The sequence below is a fragment of the Xiphias gladius genome, chromosome 3 (genome assembly GCF_016859285.1).
Source record: "Xiphias gladius isolate SHS-SW01 ecotype Sanya breed wild chromosome 3, ASM1685928v1, whole genome shotgun sequence".
In the NCBI taxonomy this organism is placed as follows: domain Eukaryota; kingdom Metazoa; phylum Chordata; class Actinopteri; order Istiophoriformes; family Xiphiidae; genus Xiphias; species Xiphias gladius.
The window spans coordinates 6,292,737-6,311,727 of NC_053402.1; the positions used below are offsets into that span (position 1 = coordinate 6,292,737).

The 18,991-nt window shown below is 38.0% G+C and overlaps 1 protein-coding gene across 2 annotated transcripts; it reads right to left on the reverse strand.

The window, feature by feature from the left end:
- Positions 1 to 3,646: 3,646 nt before the first annotated feature.
- On the reverse strand, positions 3,647 to 18,756 carry LOC120787059 (ral guanine nucleotide dissociation stimulator-like 1). 2 transcript variants are annotated; one of them, XM_040122814.1, is made up of 18 exons: positions 18,612 to 18,756; positions 18,285 to 18,379; positions 15,296 to 15,585; positions 14,169 to 14,228; positions 13,851 to 14,041; positions 13,560 to 13,717; positions 13,214 to 13,462; positions 12,907 to 13,010; positions 12,432 to 12,516; positions 10,669 to 10,740; positions 9,905 to 9,991; positions 8,954 to 8,986; positions 8,447 to 8,568; positions 7,148 to 7,237; positions 6,709 to 6,838; positions 5,823 to 6,149; positions 5,520 to 5,634; positions 3,647 to 5,410 (listed from the first exon to the last, which is right to left on the reverse strand). In XM_040122814.1, exons 2-18 carry the CDS (start codon positions 18,306 to 18,308, stop codon positions 5,271 to 5,273), a joined length of 2,277 nt encoding a protein of 758 aa, XP_039978748.1. In that variant the 5' UTR covers positions 18,309 to 18,379; positions 18,612 to 18,756; the 3' UTR covers positions 3,647 to 5,270. The 2 variants fall into 2 exon arrangements, with proteins under 2 accessions (XP_039978748.1, XP_039978752.1); XM_040122818.1 differs by having other exon boundaries at positions 14,169 to 14,213; positions 18,285 to 18,754.
- Between the last annotated feature and the right edge of the window lie 235 nt (positions 18,757 to 18,991).

Here is an 18,991-nt window from a genome sequence, read left to right on the forward strand (position 1 = left end):
TCTGGTGTATTCCTCCGTCCCCAGAGTGGGCAACATTGAATCCTATTTGAAACTGCTGGCTAAGGATAAACGTAAATATAGTAAAACTGTTATTCCCGTTGGCAGTAACGACACCCGAGTGTGCAAATCGGAGGTCACAAAAATTAATGTTGAGTCGGTGTGTACATATGCAAAGACGATGTCGGACTCCGTAGTTCTTCTCAGGGCCACTGCGTAATAAGCGATGACTTGTATATCCGCATGTCATCATTTAACCGCTTGCTGTTGGGTTGGTGTCCAGCAAACGACGTGGGCTTTGTAGATAATTGGCGGACTTTTTGGGGAAGACCTGGTACAAGTAGGAGAGATGGCATACATCCCACTTTGGATGGAGCAGCTCTCCTATCTAGAAATCTGACTGAATTTATGAGTAGACCAAAACCATGACAACCCAGAGTTGAGACCAGGAGGCAGAGCTGCAGTCTTACACGCTTCTCTGTGCTTCCATTACAGTAGTCACACACCGAAAACCCCATAGAGACTGTCTGTCCCCTGACCACCTAAATTAATTAACTCAAAAATAAACAGAAAAGGATTTGTACACAAAGAACTAATCAAAATTAATACCACCACTGCAGAACTACACTAAAATAAGAGAATTAAATGTGGACACTTAAACATTAGATTGCTCCCATCCAAAGCTGTATTAGTAAATGATCTATTATCATATCATCATATTGATATATTATGTCTTACTGAAACCTGGCTGTGTCATGACGAATATGTGATATATATGCCTAAATTAATCCACTCGCCCTAGTCATATTAATACTCACATTCCTCAAGGCATCGGTCGAGGAGATAGAGTTGCAGCCATTTTCAACTCAAGCTTGATAACCAACCCTAAACCTAAAGTCAATTATAACTCATGCGGAAGCATGGTTCTTAGTCTTACACATCCATCATGGAAAGCCTATTCTATTTGTTATGGTGTAGCACGCTCCTGGCAAACACTGATTTTTTATCTGCATTTTCTGATTTTTTATCAAGTTTAGTCCTTAGTACAGATAAAGTAATTATAGAAGGTGATTTTAATATTCATGTGTATGTTGATAATGGTAGCCTTAGCACTGCCTTTATTTCGTTATTAGACTCAGTTGGTTTCGCTGAGAATATAAATAAACCCACTCTATGTTTTAACCAGATCCTCGACCTTGTTCTGACTTACGGTATCGAAATCAAACATTTAATAGTCTTTCCACAGAATCCTTTTTTATTGGACCATTGTTTGGTAACTTTTGAATTCCTGTTACTGGACTAAACACCACTAAGCAAAAATGTCTTTACTAGATGTCTATCTGATAGTGCTGTAGCTAAAATTAAGGAAGTGATTCCATCAGCACTTAATTCACTGCCATATCACAATATAACTGAGGACTCGTATACTAACTTTAATCCCTCCAAAATTGATCATGTTGTTGATAGTGCTGCAGGCTCAATGAGAATGACACTTGACTCTATTGCTCCTCTAAAAAAGAAGATAATAAAACAAAGGGTGGCTCCATGGTTTAACTCCCAAACCCACATTTTAAAGCAAACTACGCGAAAACTTGAAAGCAAATGGTGTTCTACCAAACTGGAAGAATCCTACTCAGCCTGGCATTATAGTCTTAAATCATATAGGAAGGCTCTCTGTAATTCCAGAGTAGCGTATTACTCATCTTTAATAGAGGAAAATAAAAACAACCCTAGGTTTCTTTTCAGCACTGTAGCCGGGCTGACAAGAATCACAGCTCTATTGATCCATGTATTGCTATAGCTCTCAGTAGTGATGATTTCATGAGTTTCTTTAATGATAAAATTCTAATTATTAGAGACAAAATTCACCACCACCTGCATCCTTGAAAAAGCAGTCACCAACCAGTTGTGTGACTTTCTACATAAAAATAATTTATTTGAGGATTTTCAGTCAGGATTTAGAGTTCATCATAGCACAGAGAGCACTGGTTAAAGTTAAAAAGGATCTTCTAATTGCATCGGACAAAGGACTTGACTCCATACTGGTCATGTTAGATCTTAGTGCTTCATTTGACACTATTGACCATCACGTCCTATTACAGAGACTCGAACATTTAATTGGCATTTAAGGGACTGCTCTAAGCTGCTTTAAGTCCTATATATCAGATCGATATCAGTTTATGCACGTTAACAATAAATCCTCCATATACTAAAAAGTTCGTTACAGAGTTCCAAAAGGTTCTGTGCTTGAATCAATTCTATTTACCAGATATATGCTTCCATTAGGCAATACTATTATGAAACACTCCATAAACGTCCTTTGTTATGCAGATGATACCCCATTGTACTTGTCAATGAAGCCCAATGAAACCAATCAGTTAACTATACTTCAAGCATGCCTTAAGGACATAAAGGCCTGGATGACCAGCACCTCTCTGCTGTTAAACTCAGGCAAAACCCAAGTTATTGTGCTTGGCCCCCAACACCTCAAAAACACATTATCTAATGATATACTTACTCTAATGGGCATTACACTGGCCTCCAGCACCATCATTAGTTCTCTTTGATCACGATATCTCCCTTAACTGCCAGATAAAACAAATTTCAAGGACTGCCTTTTTTCACCTGCATAAAAATCAGGCACATCTTGTCTCAAAAAGACACAGAAAAACTAGTCCATGCTTTTGTTACTTCAAGGCTGCATTATTGCAACTCCTTATCAGAATGTCCCAACAAATCTCTAAATACTCTCCAGCTGATCCAGAATGCTGCAGCGGGAGTACTGACAGGAACAAGGAAAAGAGATATTATTTCTCCTGTGTTAGCTTCTCCACATTGGCTCTCTGTAAAATCCAGCATATAATTTAAAATCCTCCTCCTCACCTACAAAGCTCTTATTGGTCAGACACCATCATATCTTAAAGAACTCATAGTACCCTATTACCCCACTAGAACACTGTGCTCCCAGAATGCAGGCTTACTTGTGGTTCCTAGAATCTCCAGAAGTAGAATGGGCAGCAGATCGTTCAGTTATCAGGCTCCTCTACTGTGGAACCATCTTCCAGGTTGGGTCCAGGAGGCAGAAACCCTCTCAACGTTTGAGAGTAGGCTTAAAACCTCCCTTTTTGATAAAGCTTATAGTTAGGGCTGGCTCAGGCTTGTCTTGAACATCCCCTTGTTATGCTGCTATAGGCCTAGACTTGCCATCATGCACTGAGCTCTTCTCTCCTCCTCTCCCTCTCCATCTGTACACATTCATATCCCATCAATGCCTCTATTAACTTTGCCTCTTCTCTCTTCCGTAGTTTTGTGCTCTCTCTTTTCTCTCCTCTCTCCTCCTGTCGCATTCTGCAGGTATTTCCTGTCGCTTTCTGCTGCAAACCCCCTACTGCCCCCATGATCCTGCTCAGCACACACTGCTTCAATTATTATGATTATGATTACTATTATATTTAGTCTTATTAGTATTATTATTTACCCTATTATTGTAATTATTAGTTTTATTATGTGTCATTATTATTATACATCTTTATGTGGTACCTGTATTGTTCTATGTTCTTTCTTTCCTTTTTTAAACAGTTTATTCCTTTTTGTTTTACACCTGTGACATGATCTTTATAAAAAAAAAAAAAAAAGAGTGAACAAAGAGAAGTTTTTTTATAAGCCAATAAATACTATCCATTCAATTTTAAGTTGCTAAGAGAGGGGATATTGCAGAGTGTAAGGAGAAGGAGGGAGAGTGTGGTTTGAGGAAGTCAATGAGACACCTGTTTCTGTGATATGTATGCCCCTGAGCAAGGCTCTTGATTCCCAGATGTTCCAAGGGGACTTGAGTGATTAAACTTTTGTGATTTTACTAAGTGTGTCTGTTCCTTGTATAACTCACCCTCTTTGCAAATACTCCCTGGAGCTTTGACTGTAAGTAAGTATGATCATTATCAACTATCTCATAACATTGTTGGCATCAATTGATGTCAGTTAAATGATTACATCGAAACTCCTCATTAGGCTTCAGTCAAGCCATTTCAGCACTAGTTACATCCAGGCTTCACAAGACTGAACCAAACTGTTAAATACAATTAAGTTAAAAAAAAAACAAAAAAAAAATATTTTAAATATTTTCAGTATTCATCAGAAAATTAGACATCTTCCAAATTCTAACCACACTAATCAAACATGTTGCAAAATAAAAGTATTTGAAAAGTACTTCTTGAAAAGTATTTTCCAACCAGTCAGAAGAAAAGTTAAAGCCACCTAGTGAGTCATTACAATGTGTCAATCAAATAAAGGTGCGTTCAGAGTGAACCACAGTGGAACGAAAGTGAATAATAATGTAAATACAAAACAATACAAAATCTAAATTACAAAAGTCAAACTTACTTAGTCATAGCACTAACACTGAAAGCACACACAATAGTTCACCCTTATTGTTGTCTCATCTAGATACGGTAGCCATTTGACTTTTACATCCCTGTCCATCAAAGTCTCTGCTGCCATGGTTACCCCAGTTCAGGAATGCCATCTTTTCAGTCGCACATGATAAGTATCACAGTAACACGACCTGGGCTGAAACTCCCAGGGAACACAGTGATCCCTGGCGAGAACATCCCCACCCACTCGCCAGATGGCACTGGCACAGCAGAACATACGTGCATCGGGCTATCGGGCTAAGTGGCTGACAGGAGTTCGTTACTGACTGTACACCCTTCACACAGCATCTGACCCTATTCCCTTTTTAACACACAGGTTATTAATGGCACCCAACTGTGTAGGGAAAATGGCCTGTCATTTCTAAATGTTCATGCATAAATCACTGATGTCGTGTTGATTTCTGGGGGAGTTTGTTTCTTTGCACATCTTCATACCCATAGAGTTATTGGAAGTGACATCTAGCAGCAGACTTGAGAAAAAAAATCAATTACCAACACACCTCTGGGAAAGTCAAGGAATGGGTTAATTTTTTTTCTTTTGTGGTTTAATGGTAGGATTCATACCCAGTTTATTATAAAAAGAATAATAATAAACCATGTCCGATCCCGTTGTTTTTAAGCTTCATCAGTTATTTCCAGCATTTTTCTTAATAAAGTGCTTTTGCATCATCTTGTCAATCATGTTAAAAAGTTGATATTTTTACCTCTTTTGTGAAAATGGGTAATAAAGGATATCCCATCTCTGACAACATACTTTTCTTATAAAACAACTATTAAGATAAAGACCACTTTCCAGGAACGTCTGATGAGTTCTTCAGGTGGAGAATTTGTAGACTAGAGGCACTACTTTGTGTATCGTCCAAGGCTAGATGTGGCCCTCAGTGGTTTCTTCTGGCCTTTGGGAAATTGCCGCAAAACAAAGTCAAAGTTTGCCATTGTGGACATAGCATAGAAGACATTTGCTTTGTCCGGTATAAGAAACTCTGAAAACAGAAATACAAGAGTAAGTGTCATGAAGGGGTGTTTCCCTTTCCACACTATTTCATGCATTATTTTCACAGTAGAATTTTTTCCATTTCATTCTGTTCTGACCTCTTTCCTGGGACATGACCTGTATCAGGGTAAACTCCTGCCAGTTCATGTGCTCAAGGTGATGCTTTTCCAGTGCCCTCTGAATCACCTGAGCAGTTTTGTCCTGGCTGGTTAACTATGAAAAGACAAAGAATCATATGTCCTATAAAATACACCTATATGAAAAAAGAAGTTTTTGCTTGAGAAAATCTGTTCAACATTTTGCCTAACTGTTGCTTCATTCAAATCTTTTTTACAAATGAAAAACAACACAAAGGGGTTAAGATCTAATATTCTGAAATCAGTACTTGAGGATTAACTCACCAGAATGCTTTTGTACATGTTGCCATTGTTCTGGGCCAAGTCCATGCTCACCCTGACTATGCAGGAGTCAGCCACCTGATAGTTATACACAGGGAGGGAGGTCATGGACACAGATCTTTTGTGATGAGAGGCCAAAGTAGGCTTTGGCCAGGCACCATCACATGACGAGGCTGGGGAGCAGAGGTCCGTCTGGCAGTCAGACGAGGAGCTAGAGGGAGAAGGGGAGTCTGCAGAGGAAGCCGTGGAGGAGCAAGGGGAGGATGAGGAAGAGGAGAACAAGGAGGAAGAGAAGGCCTCAGACAGATTGTTGCATGAGCTGTGAAAGGACTGGAGAGATGATGAGAAGGAGATAGAGACAAGAGAAAGAATATTGATGAGTGTCACTGGGAAAATGGTCATAGCATTTGTAGTGTTTTAGAAATGTATTGCTCCACAGGAAACAACTAACCTATTGAGCCACTGTGCAGCAGTGACAACTAAGCACGATTAAAGAAACCCTACTCCAGCTCAACTAAGGACCTGCTCAATTGAAATTCCACTTGTTGATTGCTCACGCAACTTTCAATAACATTTTAAGAGGATCTTTTGAGAAGGGAGATTATGTAAGTTTCACAGTTTTAAAAGCCATTCAGTGTATTTTAATAAGGATCAGAAATGCTCCAGGGTTTGTTCAACTACTTAGAACAGGACGATTGTTTGTTAAGTATAAATAGTGGATGTTGTGCTGAACACAGAGACCCATTAGATGAAGGCACAGTATGACAAAGCTTTCAACAAAGACACCACTGTTAGCACCATAAAGGACAAAGGATGGACAGAAAACAAGGTTATGAGACAATGAGGCAGATACATACACATAAACACACACACACAAGCAGATGTTTACCTGCAGTTTGATGGAACAGGCCGAGTTTGGGGAGGTGAGATCCTCCATTTCAGATCCACTGGATCCAGAAGATGAAACACTGATCTGGTCGGCAGGGAGTTTCTTAGATCCATTGCTCATTGTCAGGAGACTGAGGACAGAGGTTTCACTTGATCTCATAGCTAGACAAAACTCATTAAATGATGATAATGAAGCTGATTTTATATTATTATATAATATCGTAGAATTTATTTTCCTTTCTACTATGTACTATCACTGCATACAACAAAATATACTCTAAATATTTCATTCCTTTCCTGTTATGTCAAAAAATAGTTCTGCAAATACTGGTTATACCAACTGTGACTTAAGTGTTTAAGCGCAGGTCTGTGTGCATACTAAAATGTGCATTTGCTGTATGTGTTTGAATATTCAAATTAGACCAGAGCACAATACTCACCTGGAGAGTTTCTTTGTGAGTGTTCGATGGCTCCAGAGAGTTGGTGAACATAGGTCCACTGGAGGCTCCAGCTGTCTTGACAGTTCATAGCTGTAACATAACATACATGAACACTGAAAATCTTCTAGGCCAGATTTTCAGATTATATTGATCAGATTTATTACTCTGGATGCTCTAAAAGAGGTAATGCACACATCTCTTTTATTTTTGCAGCAGCAACTGCGATGTCAAATGGTCAACACTGTTCATGTCAACTACTAATTTTATTCTTCAGCTAATGCCAATTTGTTGCATCACTTTTGTGCATATTGTTTTAACCCAACAGAAATCTCCACAATTGAGCCCTAGAGTGTTCAATATTAAATAGATTTTTTTTTTTTTTTTTTTTTTTTTAAACTTAATCAAAGTGAAGAGCTGGCTGGGTAGCTGTTTAATTCAAAGTTTCCTCAGCAGCATTTTGAAACTTAAAATGTTCCTCAGAGAAAGACACACAACTTTGTGATAACAAAAAGACAGAGTCTATAGTCTATAGTAGGTTGATTCAGAATAAATTTGACATTGTACTAAAAAAAACAGGCAAAATTTGTTAGCAGCCGGTGAGCTATCTAGCTTAAGAGAGGCAGAGGTGTGATTGGCTAAAAGGTGAGAATGAACACACCAGTGGTATGAAAAGTGACATTGTGAAATAAAGTTACATGAAAGTGTCATGGGGGAAAATACCATTATGAAATTTAAACAGACTTTTGAAAAAGGGCATTGTGGACTAAAAATGTATATAATGAAATAAAAATGACATCTAATGTCTAATAATGAACAGCATCGTTATTAAGAAAATAAGACTGTTTAAATAACATTTGATAATAACAAACTGAGTTTTATTAATTTCTTAAATTATTTCATAATATAAAAAATTTCATTTGATTATTTATGCCATAAAGTTAAGGTTGGACCCTTCAGGGATACTACACAGCATCTGGTGTTTAACACATTCAGGAAATATTTCATGAACTGCTTGTACCATAAGCTGCATCAATACCAGAGTTAAGTCATGTGAAAGAAATAAATTTTTGTATTATAAATGTCAAACCAGTGGTTTCTTTATGATAATGCACCAACTGTGAAAGTCTTACATTCATGCCTCAACTGATGACAAAACCTGATTGACTAACCAGATACCATATATTAGTGGGACAGGACATTTTGACCGTGTAACTACCAGGTTATGTAACTACCAGACTTTTATTGGGCTTTCAGCAAGCTGTCCTCAACATGGGAAAATAAACACTTTTTCCATCTAACCTCTCCTGGTCCGTGAGCAGCTTGTGTGCCTGGAGCCAGGCAGCGATTCTGGGGTGACTGGGCAGGTTGTACTGGGAACAGGATACCTGCAGCACACGAATCTGTGACAGAACCTCAAACTCCTGTGGGGAGAGACAAATGTCGGTCGATAAACAGAGCGACAAACTACAAGGTTACCTGCTTCCTGTCATCTGTATGGTTGCATAACCTGCCGGCAGCAACAAGGTGATACAACACGATACTTTGAACAGTTACAAAGGTTAGCAAAGTAAAGTGTTCCTTGAAGATATATGTAAATGTTAAAAAAGCATAAGAAGAGTCATAAAATGTCCAGCCTGCTCTGTTTACTTTGACAATGCAAATACACTGTACACACCCAACCACACAGGAATGTAGTGTTGACAGAATGTTGTGGGGAAACCTTTGTACTTTGTTTTTGACTACTGTGAAAAAAATAATAAATATAAGGGGAATACATAAAAGATGACACAAAGAGGAACCACTTACCCTCCTCCTCTTCTCAAGGTTTATGAGCCCACCCTGTCAAAACAGTAGATTGTACAGTATTTATTTATTGCCTTTATCAATGATTAATTGTATTTAACAAATGACAAAAACAATACAGTAACACTTTATTCTAACATCTCCTATTTAGCATTTGACAACATAGCATGAAACAGTTGTGATCATAACTTCATATTTTACATAAATATGAAATATCGAGTCTTTATTTATATTTGTAAAATTTACTAATAAGGTGTTCATTTATGAATACTACTTCTTCACTCTCCATTACAATTGAGAAAACTCAAAAGACCCTGAGATGCAGCTGAAAGCACTTGGGCCCTGAGTGAGAAACGAGTTGTCAAACTAATGTTTCCTAGTTCACAAATAAACCTACCTCGAACACATTTATCAACAGTTTTAAACCCATCGTTTGTACTTGTGTGCATATGGGTGATCATATAATATGATTAGTTCTACATTGTGCTGTTATCAGTCATTAATAAACTTTAAACTATGTATTTAAATGCATTAAATTTGTATTAAATTGTAATTTAATTAATTATATTGGTCTCAATATCAGTCATACATTTAATTCCTATAAATTATGAAAGACCATATAGATTTTGTGTTTCCCCCAAGATGTTCTATGAAGATTATCCAAAAGATAGAGTGCTAGTATTTGTATGTTTCTATGTTAAGCAGACAAACTTTAAACCATTTTTCTCAACTTTAATGCTTCTGTAGATTTTGCTCTGTCTTTGTGTGTGTTTAAAAAAGTCTTAAGTCTTTATACACTGATTATGAATGCTAAATAGGGGGGATTAGAGTTAATTGTTACCCACTACTATGTACTAGAGTATAATATAATGATGTTTTACTGCACAGTGTATACTTAACCATTGAAAGTCAAATATTATACAGAAGAAGTGTTTCTCAGGCCACATTGTGTACCTCCAGAGTGTCTGGCAGAGCAGTGTCCAGCATGGTGAGGACAGTCAGATAGGTACCCAGGTAAGGAATCACTCCACTTGAGGTACTCTGCAAAGAAAAAACATGCAAGCACACAGCAAATTAGGCTTGCAGCAGTAAGTGTCAGTCCAGTTCCTTTGTCATTGTATCTGTTCATTTGTGTCTTTCAAATCCAGTAATTAGCATTAGTTCTTTTTTTAACTGTATTGAATGGGTTGAGACTGGACAACATTCACACAGGCCATGTCCCAGTGAGCAGCACTGTGGGTTAATGTTACAGCCCAGGAGAATGTGCATATGACTCATAAAAGACCCCAGTCTAGTCTATTATTACTATCCTATAATCGTTGTGATCTGAGGCCATTTGAAACTTGTTCAGCACCGAGCAAGGCTAAAGATAGCTTTGGGTTTCTGCCATCCCAGAGATACTCCACCCATACTGAGGGAAATCGGCTCTCTTGTGACTTTTAGAGTTGTATAATATGAGAGGGATTTTGTATCTGTCTTTTTAAAAAGCTGAAAGTAAACCCTGCCTCAGGTAAAATGACTTCAAAATAATAGCACATGATAAAAGGATAGTATTTTGCAGCATTCTAACTGTAAAATAACCAATTTAATATGGCAGGAAAAGACAGTTCTCCATTTTGTGTTTCAGTTGAACTAGACCCTGGTGATATATGGCACTGGGCTTCATGTCATGTCTTCAAAACACCTCAACTCTTTTCTCATCTGGAGGTATGGCTTACCTTCTGTCTGGGTATCGGACACTGCTTGGATATCTTTGGAGAAACGTTATCAACAGTCGCTTGGCATCTGTCCTGTCAAAGAGGGTCAGATGGAGCTATATTCAGTTGAAGTTTATAGGCACATACATTGGCCCATTATCAAAAATATGCGATTAAAAAAAAAAGGTATGATTTTTTCTTAAAACTGCATGCATGTGTGTTTATGTTTATAGACAATTATATGCATGCACATAAGCATGTACAATATGGCTTTAAATGAAACATGTGAGCAAACTATAAAGTGGTTTATGAAGCAAATTCTTCAATACAAGAATAGGTTTTATTACATATTAACTTGGACATCCTGTTTAACAGTTATCCTGTGACAGGGAGGGAGGCCACTACAAAGCCTCCTAAGTCTTTGTATATAATATCAGTCTTAAGTATATGTATGATTGATTGTGTTTACATGGATAAAAGCTTCCTTCATAAAAGGCAGTGCCTGAATATAATAGAAAGTGAAAAGGAGGAGCACAACAAGATTAAAATTATTTCCTAGTGAAGAATTTCTTTGAACTTTTTGGTGAAGCCGCAAATTCTAGTGCAAGTTGTTTGGTTGCTGTGTACAGAGAGTACTGGTGATCTATTGACTCTAACTAGATGCAATACGCCTCTGACGCAGTTGCCTGAAGGAGACTACAGAAAAGAAAAAAGGGAGCACGATGTGTTTGAGAACTCTAGTTTCCCATTAACACACTGTAAATATTAACTGAAAAATTAATCTTTTTAATAATTAAAAGATATAATCCATGTACAGGAAGACAATCATTTCCGAACATGTTTTCAGTAACATTCTTTGTACTATGTTCTCTGCAGTTCATGCCCTGTTCTGTTTATGGTAACATACTTTTGAATATTAAAGACCCAATCTATGTATTTAACTTCAACTGAAATAGCCCCATGCTTAAACCCCAATACTAGCTGTATTAATGATTAAATTAGCCTTCAATTCAGATAAATTAGATTTTTTTACTGGGACTGAAAGTATGTAGCAGATGCGGTGGGTTGACTTGCTTGCATATATTTCCTATGGAAATTTATAGGAATCTTTCGTCCCATCAGTCACTTTTGTCAGGTATACACCAGTTAACATTATTTTATACAGACAATTTTACAAGTGGTATATGTAAGTATTATCTATACTTAACTTCAGAAAGATTCATATTACTAAATTGAAACCTGTTTATAGCTGCTAATATTAACTTTCTAGCTAACATTACTGGAGTTGTGTCTGAATTGTTGCCATAATCAAGTAGCTTAGAAGCTTAGCTTGCTTAGTGGCTAAGTAGCATAACTTATAGAGAGACTCTACAATTATGTTAATGCGTATATGTTATAACATTTAAATTACTCTGCTTTATAGCTAGCTAACATTAGCTTGCAAGTTAACCATTACTGTACTTGTGGACTGTTGCTATAACTTAGTAGCTTAGCTATCTTAGCAGCATACCTTAGACTAACATTTGCAGGTTTGATAATTTGATGATGAAAATTAAAAATAAATATTACAAATGTTAAACTATGCTGGTATGGAATACAAATAAATATTTTTAGCTAAATTATGAGGATGGTATTTTTTATTATCAATTAAAAACACTGATTCTAATACAGGTAGTTTTTGACACATTTACAGAAGAGTGTAGGTTCATGACCTATGCATCTAAGGGTTAACACTGTAAACAAATGTAGGCTGTTTTTTGTGCAACAAGTGGTTTTCTTCTCACCTCCCCCAGGAACTCTCTGTTGGTTAGAACACAGTTCTCATCAGGGAAGGTTTCGTAGAGGTTATTAAATGTGGCCATGCTATCCCTAAAAAAAAGAACAGAAACCATAACTAGTAAATATGCTGCTATTTAATCCAATAAAATTAACTATTATTCACAATAACTGGTGTTAAAATTTTACATTTCACTTCTTGGTCTATGACCACATCTTAACACCATAAAGAGGACAAACATGAAGTTATGCTTCACCTGTCCTTGACATTATAATAGCTTACCACAATGTTCATGACTTGACACAGAATATGGGTCACACAAAAGTGAGACATTTTTTGACTTGCTCTGTCAGTGACATTGATTTGCACCGGATGAGGGTTCAATGCCCTCATTAAAAGGACAATTATGTAAAACACAATATAAATGCAACCATACAGACGGAAAAAACAGTGACCCTAGAAATGGCTATACCCAACCTTACCTGCTAACAGCAGCCCAGGTCTTCCTCAGCCTGTAAACTGCATTAGACTGAAGGGCTGACAGGATTGCCCTGAGAGAGGAGAAGTTCTTCAACCAGCGACAGTTCTTCAGAAGAAACAATTTGTATTCAGAGGATTCACTTAATCTCAAATAAAATATTCCCGTAATCATATTTTGTGTTGATGATCATTCTCCTTCAAAAAAAAGCTGAGTTAATGAGGTTCTTATGAAGTCTTAGACTTGGCTGAAACCTGGATTCAGATTCTGAATGCAGGCTAATATTTAGTCACTCTGGCTTTTTGACTGACCTGTGCAACTCTAATCCACTTCTCTATGATGCGGGCCCTTTGCGCTGGAGTAGTGGGAGGCTGGCAGGAGGAAGTGGGACTGGAGGTGGGGTCTGTAGGCTGGCAGAGCAGGGACATGATGACCTGATTGGTGATGGCATTGAACTGCGCAATGGTGGCCCGTATGGTGGGAGACATGTTTTCCTCCTTGTCTCTTCGAGACCACACACAACCCAGACACTGGTAAGGCACCACTTTGACAAATAAAGCCTGAAATGCCATGGAAACCAGTCATCACCTTTTAATCCTCAATTTAAAACAAATTACACGTGTTAATGTGGAACATAAAATATATCCTCTCACGTACAGAATCCATTCGGGTGAGCTGTTCAGCAACAGCTGCAGCGGAGAAATCCATGATATCACCTTGATAAACAGAGTTTTCACATCCTGAATCCTCATCACCAGATCCCTCCTCCTTTTGTTCCAGATCTGCCAGGCCAGAACTGACATTTGTCTCAGCTTCTGAAGAAACACACAGAGCAGGAAACAAGAAAAAGTGAGCATAGCCTTTTGCAGGAGGATTTTCACATTCTTGACTACTATGATGATGATGGTATGGCATGGGAATAAGGGTCATATCACTTTTGGTCATCACCTTCTTTCTGGAACCTCTTGAGCAGAGCCTCAGCTTGCCCAGCCAACGAACAGAAGTTGGATTGGCTGCCATGCACTGCAGAGCTTATCCTCAGGTGATCCAACAGCAGCCTGAGTGCCATGTGCACGGGAGGATCCCTGAAGTCCTCACTGTACTCATCCAACCACGTCTGGACAAAGGCCAACAGAGGGCTGGGGGGGCAATGGAAGAGTCATTACATTTTACCTATTTGAACAAAACTTTAAACCAGAGTTGCAACAGAACCTTTTCAAAAAAGGGTTTAAATAAAGTTAATCAAGGTAAGAGTCATCTACCTACCTCCTATAGCATTCATTGTTGTCCAGATCTGAGGCAGCACTGTCTCTATAAGAATGAAAACTGGGTTGAGAACATGCAAAAAAAAAAAAAAAAGAGTACAAAAAGTCAAAGTGCACCTGGCAGTACCCTTCAGGCTGTTTTTTTTTTAAGGTTTTTTTTTTTCATTATTTGTCCCTGCCCTGCACCTATCCTAACCCTGACCTCAAGTCATGCCAGCCACAGCCTAAAACCACTCTGTGCATGGTTGTTGTTGTTGTTGAAAGCCTGTAGATAATTAACACCTGGTAGGTATTTCTTTTTACATCAAAGCTGAGAGGAGAGGGTTGCTTTGTCAGGGAAATCTATGAAAAGACCCTGACACAACATGGTGACTTGAATGTACCACAGCCCAAGTTATTTTCCCATAATCAAGCACAAAAGAGATGTTTCTTCACTTGAGGCTCTTTCTCATGTTCATCTGTATGCTAAATATGAAGCTGCCACCTACAGCCGGTTAGCCTAGGTTAACACAAAGACCTGAAACAAAAGGAAACAGCTAGCCTACTAGTAACAAATTCCACCTACCAGAACCTCTACAGCAAGCAAATTAATACGTTGTTTCTTGGTTGTTTAATTGGTAAAGTGTAAAAACACAATGTGATATATGGGGGGTTATGTGCCAGACTATTTCCTGGTCAGGCACAGTTATAAAACCACAAAACTGAAAGTAAACCCACATGTTGTTTTGACATGGCTATATTCAGCAGCCTTGTTAGCTTAAATTAGCACAATAACTGGAAACACGGGTAACAGCTAACATGGCAGCTAGCCTTTTACACCTTTGTACAGATAAATAAATGAGATATAAGGCATTAATAAGTGAGCTTTAGGTGTGCTAGCAGGCAGATTTTGTTACCTTTCGACAGAGCCAGGCTAGTTCCCGCCTGTTTCCGATCTTTATGTTAAGATAAGATAACTGGCTGCTAGCTGTAGCTTTATATTTACTGTACAAACAGAGTGGTATCAATCTTCTCATCTAACTCTTGTAAGGAGGTGTATTTTAAGTTTATTTTCCAAAATGTCAAACTATTGTTAGAATACATACAAAAAATGATACAAATTGATACAAAATTATACAAAAAAAGTACCTATTAAAGAGCAGCTCTATGACGTTAGAGGTACTGGTAAAGGTTCTGTATGTGGAGAGGAAGATCTTGCCATAATCTTGCTCCTGGCAGTCGGTATCGAGGAGATGAGTCACTAGCAGGTCCAGGGTAGCGGCCTTCAGACGCCGCACCTTGCAGGTTCGGTACTGGACAAAAGCGCAGCATGGAAATGTCTCACTGGGGTTTGGGGGAGAAGGAATGGGCTCTCGACGCAGAGTGACCCCATAAACTGCGCCATCCTCGTACTCTTCACCCCACTCCTGCACTGGGTTCTGTTGATGGTGAAGGTGGAAAATGATGTTTGAGTTTCAAGTCTCACACTGAGAGAATGGCAACCATCCAATGTCCTGCTTGTGTCTTGAAAATATACAGGTACGAGTCAGATACACAAATATATATCTAGTAGTGTTACTGGTCACAACATTAGGGTCAGAGTTTGAGCCATGAGGAGGTAAAAATAACAGCAAGCCTCCATGGCCAAACGACCATGTGAACCCACACACGAACAAGTGACACAACACCACGGAGACGCATACTGATCCCATATGAAACACAATAACAACGTAATATTTGTTTTTAATCATAAGCATCGTTTCAAGCCTACAATGACTGCACAAACAAGTTAGTGTGAAATGACAATAATTATCAGATGTTTTTCACTTTACATACTGGTTTTGACCTATGCTTAGTTTTCATTTTCACAATTTCCCTGCAACAGAGTAAGCTGAAATTTCCAAGAATTTAATACATACACATGAATGTTTATCGACAAATACATGATTATCAAAGGTTAGTGCCTCAAAGCAAAATACCAGAACAAATGCAAAATGTCAGAGGTCAAAGTTTCCTTCACAATCACTAATCCCCCAATAACCAATTAAAAGAGCCTTGGAGGACTGTAGGCTGGCTCAGCACCAACTGTTATGATTTTATACAAACATACTGGTTCAATTACATATTCAGACAAGGGGTTAGACCTTGTTTGATCTCAGTGAGAGCTATCAATAAGTGTTTTAGCAATAGCTCCTCCAGAATGCTAACAGCACTTGATGCAATGTAAAATGAGGACAGGGTTTAATCGAATGTGAATATTGACCACTTTGTTCAGTCTTGTTGATTGAGAACAAGATTATTATAGTAGCATAATGAGACAGCAGCTTTGTCACAAAATTTAAAAAAGATGGTCAAAGGGAACTACTACTGGTCTGTGTTTTTATGTTATAAACTACCCCCAATTAATTAATATCATCAGCTGTCTCACAACATACAGTATCTACTTAGGCCTACAGACAGCCATTTTCTTTACCCTCCATTGAAGGAGCTCTCCAGTGATTTGAGATTTTAACTCCACAAAGTTAGGAATCTTGTGAGAGACAAATTAAAACAGTCAAAATCAAAGAAACTGAGGTCAAGATATCCTGACTTTTTATTCCTAGTATGGTTGAAACCCCAAAAATGCTTGATCCTGCATTTCCCATAATGCATCTTTTATTACACTTCCCTTGACTTGTAAAAGCCCATGTCTTTCAAAATCCATGCCCCAGTTTGTAATACAGACTGTTTTTTTTTTTTAATTCACAATATCCAAGCTGTGATAACCCTGATAAAATCACAATGATGTCACTCTGTTTTTTTTCCTCAGACTTGACTAAGCACCTTGAACAACAGAAGACATTATACAACTTCTTTCAAAGGTTGAATGAAACTCCTCATGACAAGTAAACGAAACTTCATGTGTAAAATCAGTGGAATGCTTCTTCAATTCCCAAAATGTTTTACATAATAACCCAAGCCATCAATAACTGCTCTTGCATGACTGATGTCTAATCCATCTGGTTTATAAGCAAATGTTTCACAAATCTATACAACTTCAATATCATCTTATGAGCTCTATTCAGCATAGAAAATAATGTGTGTCATGAGCTTTTAGATCAGATTCATTCTGTATAACTACACATAGTTGCATCCATCTTAAAAATAAGTATTTTTGAAATCAGTTTTGTGTCAAAATCATACCTGGATGATATGGGCACACAGAAAACATTACTAACTATATACTGCAGAGAGGATGAGAAACTGCGTGTGCATAAGAGGACACAAATGATTATTTAAATTGCTTTACGTAAAGATGTATATATTACTTCTGTGTCTGCTAGTGTTAACCAGTATCACACAAACCCTATTGTCCCTGACAGAAACTAGAATCGTTTGTTTGCTACAGAGATGGGAAACTGTGGCTTTTGTCCTACTCTGTGTCAACAAGGTAGTGTTGGTACTTTGCGTAACTGACAGCCAAAAAAATATGTTGTTGTTGGATTACCTACTAGCCACAGAAGTAGCAGGCCTCTACAGCATTAAATATGATTGAAAAAGCACATCATGGAGCAGCAAAAGGACTTAATGAGAGCAACTTAGACACAGGGGCGTATACACAATCATAGTCTTAACCTTCTGCGACATCATTTTGTGCCTCTCATGTATTAACATTACGTTCAATTCACAAAGCTAAGCATCCAATTTTTGGAAAAATAAATCCCAATCTATCTTTGAAAAACCTAGAAGGTAATTTAACAACTCATACTGCTTTTCTGAAAGAATTTCCAGAATCCTAGAAGACTCTTCTAAGGTCTTCTAAAAATATTCTGTCACTTGCACAATAAAAAAAGTTCTTTAACCCCTTTCTCAAGTAGTGCCTCATAGATGTTCTGAAATTATGATGCTTAGCTCTGTGACTTAAATGTAATGGTAATACATTAGAGGCTAAAACTAAGTAGCACCCAATAAGTAGGACTTTTAGATCCAGGGATATCTTCACATATTAATCAGAATAAAACCACAATATATTTTCATCTGTTACATGACAGAGAGCAATCACTTAATATCTCCGTTTGTCTCTGTGGAAATAAATTACAGTACAAACCCAGGTCTACTGGTCAGTTGAGTTGTTGATCTTGGATCATATCATACTTACCATTGTTAACTCCCATTTTCCCATTTCGTCTGCTTGGCTAAGGAGTGCTGGTTTCCATCTTGACAGGAATTGTTGGACTGAAATTCAGCTTCCACCTTGCAATGGAGAAAGTTTAAGGTTGCATCTTGGTATAATAAAAACGCTTTTTTAATTCTCCTATTTGGAGCTACATTAACGCGCCTGTATTACAAATACAAAGACGGCTTTCACCGCAGAGTATTCGCTACATTTTACGCCGGCATAGAAATTTGTCTCTATCAGAGCGAACACGGAGAGACCTGAGCTGTTCTAACTTTCGTGCTGTGCTGTGAAATGATTTGAGCCCACCGTAACCCTCTGGTAGGTTTCCTCTCCGACAGCACACAGCCTAGCCGAAACTCACTGATCTTTATAGTGGGAGGCGACTTTCTGCTGGAAGTCTTGACTGTAAGAGTAGTGAGAGGAGGTGTGTCTGTGGAAAATAGGAAGGTCCTGTGAGCAGTTAGCTTAGCTTAGCATAAAGACTGGCAACAGGGGAAAAACTGCAAGCCTCACTCTGTCCAAAGTCAGTACGATCTACCTACCAAAACCTATAAAGCTCACTAAATAACATATAACATCTCTTTCGTTTAATCAGTTTGAATCAGTTTGAACTTCCTTAATTTTGCCATTAGTTAGATAACATTTAACAAGAGTCTTGACTTTCCTCTGACTTAGCTTGCAGTAAT

Excerpts from the sequence above, each read along its gene's own strand:
- LOC120787059 (XM_040122814.1), bottom strand. The coding sequence starts at position 18,308 with ATGGGAAAATGGGAGTTAACAATG. Across the intron at positions 7,238-8,446 it reads CTGCTCACGGACCAGGAGAG|CTATGAACTGTCAAGACAGC; the intron begins GTTAGATGGAAA and ends GTTATGTTACAG. Across the intron at positions 6,839-7,147 it reads CTCACAAAGAAACTCTCCAG|TCTCCTGACAATGAGCAATG; the intron begins GTGAGTATTGTG and ends CTCTGTCCTCAG.